Raw genomic sequence first — 4695 nt, forward strand, 5'->3', positions numbered from 1 at the left:
CTTACTTTTTACTTACTTACTTACTTACTTACTTACTTACTTACTTACTTACTTACTTACTTACTTACTTACTTACTTACTTACTTCTTACTTACTTACTTACTTCTTACTTACTTACTTACTTACTTACTTACTTACTTACTTACTTACTTACTTACTTACTTACTTACTTACTTACTTACTTACTTACTTACTTACTTACTTACTTACTTACTACTACTTACTTACTTTACTTACTTACTTTACTTCCTTACTTACTTACTTACTTACTTACTTACTTACTTACTTACTACTTACTTACTTACTTACTTACTACTTACTTACTTACTTACTTACTTTACTTACTTACTTTTACTTACTTACTTACTTACTACTTACTTACTTACTTTACTTACTTACTCTTACTTACTTACTTACTTACTTACTTACTTACTACTTACTTACTTACTTACTTACTTACTTACTTACTTCTCTTACTTACTTACTTACTTACTTACTTACTTACTTACTTACTTACTTACTTACTTACTTACTTACTTACTTTACTTACTTACTTACTTACTTACTTACTTACTTACTTACTTACTTACTTACTCTTGAGAATTCCAACATCTGAGGACTTTAATGTGAACTTAGCCCTACAATTGTTAACCAAATAGAAAATTGTATTTTATTGCAATTCTCATCACAAATATTATTAGCAATTCTTCTTTAGTTCCTATTATCTTTCTCATATAATCTTTAAAGAAGTGCTGTTATCACTTTCAAACTTTCCCACTTTCAATAAATGTTCATCATCTCACGTTCTTCATCTCTCAATCTAATGTTCTACCCCATCTACATATGTTTCCACAAATATTAAAAAATATAATCTTATTTAACTTTTCTCTTACAGTATCGTCCCCGTCAGTGGTCTTGGAGGCGTGGCGAAGCTCGTTTATACAGCCCGCAAACGATACACATGTAGAAAATTGTATAATTTTAATTTTAAAGAAACTTTCTTCGCCTTTGACTTTTTTTAACTTTGTTACCCAAACCTCTATAATTTGTGTTGTATTTTTTATTATTTGTAAAATCTTTTATAAATTCTTTACACTCCTAAGATTTCAAAAACATCGACATAATCTGTCTATATCTTTTACTCTATTATTACTATTGTGTTTAAAACTTTTTAAATTTATAAAAAAAAAACAAAAATTGTGTATGTATTTTCGTTCTTTTAGTGAAATTTTTGTATCATTTTTAAAGCACACAAAACTAAACTATTTTATAACATAATTTTAACATTTATTAAGAAACAAAAAGAAGAAAAAAAAAAGATTAGAAAAACAGCAAAAGACACAGTAAAATTAAATAATTTTGTTTTTTAACTACTATTCTTTCTATAAATCAAATTATTTGTTTTGTATTGTATTATTTTTTGTGTTGTAGGATTTTGTGTTTAATAACTTTTATTTTTAATTTTAAAAATAACAATTCTTGGACTTTTAATTTAAAAAAAAAACTATATTTTTATTAATATGTGTGTAAAAGAGAAAAACAAAATGAAATAAATTTTCTTTGTTTTTATTTTGGTTACTTTCTTTGATTATATGTGCAAAATATACATATATTTGAAAAGAAAAGGAAATATTTTTTAGTTAAAAATATTGTGATTTTTTTATGTTTAATATTAAATATTTGTGTGTGTTTATTTTTTTTAATTTGTCTCATATTTTGTATCTGTACATTAAAAAAAAATTATAATAAAATTAAAATAAATAAAACAATTTATTATTTTTTTCTTAAGTATGAATAACTATTGGAAGCAAGCTTTAAGTGTTAAGAATATTGTTTTCCTGGAATAGAACGGAGTTGGAAGTTTCAATTACTTTAAAGTTCCACGTACATAATAAAAAAACACTAATTAAAATCATATGAATCAATCATCATCAATTCCAATCTTTATTTAACGCAATTATTTTGATTTGGTTTAAATGCATAGAAATGTCAACTGTAGAAAGTATTATATACTTTTTGTGTGACTTTTGACGAGAAGGGGATCGTAATTCTATTGGGAACATGTGCTAATCTATTAGTTTGGATAATACAGGTTGTTGTAACAGTTCGACTGTGGCCAATAATTCTTTTCTGGGCCTTCCGTAGCAATTGCTTCTTCAACTGTCGTACGAACGATACGCTTATTCGGTTTTTCTGAGCTCGTTAAATTGTACTTTATAGGTCCTTCCAATATGTCTAATAAGTAATATGTATTTAATTATTTTGTCTTAATTTTGAATCCTTTTCACTGCCGATCATACTAGGTTAGGTTAGGTTGATAGGAGGATGTATACTACATCAAATCCGAAGAAATAGGTGTATTTCTACTTCCACTATCGGGCCTGTTGTGCGCTCCAATTCATGAAAAAAAAATTGTTCACTGAATGTATTATTTTTCCATGTTCAGAAACTCAGTTTCCTGGACGTAATTCCTAAGAATCTTCCAATCAGTGTTGGTTAAGAATGTTATTTCCGGAATAACATCACTTACAAGATACTTGGATCTAACTTCGACGAATGCCTGACAGTGGCAATAAAGTGCTCCAGAGTTTCACTGTCCTCTCCACATGCTCTACATTTGTCTGAATCCGCACGTCCAAGTTTGTATAGATGTGCACGCAATCCTGTGTGTCCACTCAGAATACGTACCATCATACTAACCTCAGACTTGCTCATTTTGAGGAGATTTCTCGTCTTGATCTCATCAGGGTCACCCCATAGAATCTTTGTGGTTCTACCCACCGTTTCATTATTCCAAGAGGCCTTATGGGATTCTCTCATCCATATTTTTAATTCAGCTTTTGTTGCGTCGAATGGTTTTGCGTTTGTCAGGTTAACTACATCGAGCTCCCTTCCCTTTAAAGCTATTACATTCGCCCTTTCGTTTGCCGACTACTCCCGAGTGGCCTGGTACCCATATGATGTAAACCTTACCTCTGGGAGAGTATTCAGTTAAAGCCTTCTTACAATCCAATGATCCAGATGATTATCTAGTATGTTGACTTTATTATTGACCTGTGTATGGGCTATTCTGTGGACTAGTCTAGTCAAAGTATAAGTCTGTTGACTTATTTATTGTCTAGTCTGTTGTCAGTTCTATTAACAAGTTATGAACTAATCTAGGGACCTGTCTACCGACAAGTATATCACTAGTCTTTGGATTAGTATATAGATAATCTTTTGACTAATTATCCAATAGTCTAGTCTGTTGACTTATTTTGTTGATTAGCTTAATGAGTAGTCTATTGACTGTTTTATTAACTAGTTATGAAGCTAGGGTCCTGTCTTCTGAATATTATGTGACTAGTCTATGGATGTTGTTGTTGTTGTTGTAACAGCTTCTAAATATACAATTTTTAAATCGGGGGTTCTGTATTTAGGTCCAAGCCAAGAATTGGGCTACTTCAATAGGGTTAGTCCATAAATCCCATTGGGCTAAGTGAAGTAGGGGTGGGCTGGGACAGTTTGAATATGGGAGGGTATCATGGGGACCCTGGGCGACCTCCAAAACGACATTCATTCAACCTGAAACCGCGGTATTGATGGCGTCTCGTTCAGAGCTGCTGTATACGAATTCCGATCTAAGGGATCCTAAACATAACTTCGTATGCTCTCTTCGTATACACGAAGGTCCTTCATGACATGCCTCGGGGGAGCATCCAACTATGTGATGTTAAAGTTGGGATGACTCCTCCCGTTACATCCCAGGAGGAACTGTTTAGTCAGCATGACGTTATGTTCCTTGACTGGGAGGACCTTCGTTTCCTCGTGTAGACTATGGACAACTACTAGTCTATGGAATTATCTATTTGCTAGTGTATTAAAAGGTCTATGAATTAGTCTAATGAATAGTATGTTAACTAGATGCAAAGATGGTCATAATACAATTGGGAATGTGATAATCTATCAGTTTGTGTAATACAGGTTGTTGTAACATTTCGACTGTGACCCAAAATTCTTATTCCTTTCAAATCAGGTCAAGTTCAATCATCCATGGCGAATTGTCTGCCCTCTTTTAGAAGAGGGCAGTCACATAAAAAGTATTGTACCGATTGTTTTTATTTCTCATCTAACTTATGCAATCAGAAAGTGGCCAGTAAGTATGCCGATATAAAGCTTTAATGAATTTCTTTCAAACGCTCGAAGAGTCAAGGTCCTTTTCAGTGAAAAACAATATTCTGTAAGTGGTGATAGTGGACCACATGTGTTTCCACATGAAATTGCTTTTGCGAAATTGTTTTTCTTTTTCTTCCCAAATCTGGTACGATTATTCTTACGTGACGAATTGTTGAGACAGTTCAGATCAGATGAAAGAGGCATGTACAAAGATATCTTAGTCTGAAATCTTGTGGAATAAGGCAATTACATTAAAAGTATTGTACCGATTGTTCTTTCTACTCTTCCAAAGAATTTTTGCAATCATACCAATCATAAATTATGCCGTAAGTATGCCGATAGGAAACCTTAACGAATTTCTATCAAAGCCCAAGAGAATTAATGTTCTTCTTCTGTTTAGAGCATTTTGGATATTCTGTATGTGGTGATAGTGGACTTCTGTTCTTATTTTTCGGTATCCCATTCGTCTACCCTTTTGCGAAACCGTTTTTCTTTTTCCTCCCAAATCTGTTACGATGTTTTTTGAGACAGTTCAGATCA

At 32.0% G+C, this 4695-nt stretch overlaps 1 protein-coding gene across 1 annotated transcript in view; it reads left to right on the forward strand.

Annotated features, from left to right (window-relative positions):
* The window catches only part of LOC119613361, a 21242-nt gene extending 20275 nt beyond the window's left edge, over positions 1-967 (forward strand). The window contains 1 exon segment of the mRNA XM_037969380.1: positions 896-967. Within this exon segment, the coding sequence (XP_037825308.1) occupies positions 896-967 (72 nt within the window).
* The last annotated feature ends 3728 nt before the right edge of the window (positions 968-4695 follow it).

The sequence above is a fragment of the Lucilia sericata genome, unplaced genomic scaffold, assembly GCF_015586225.1.
Source record: "Lucilia sericata isolate MDLA Ls3-8-SP2 unplaced genomic scaffold, ASM1558622v1 Contig002086F_arrow, whole genome shotgun sequence".
In the NCBI taxonomy this organism is placed as follows: Eukaryota; Metazoa; Arthropoda; class Insecta; order Diptera; family Calliphoridae; genus Lucilia; species Lucilia sericata.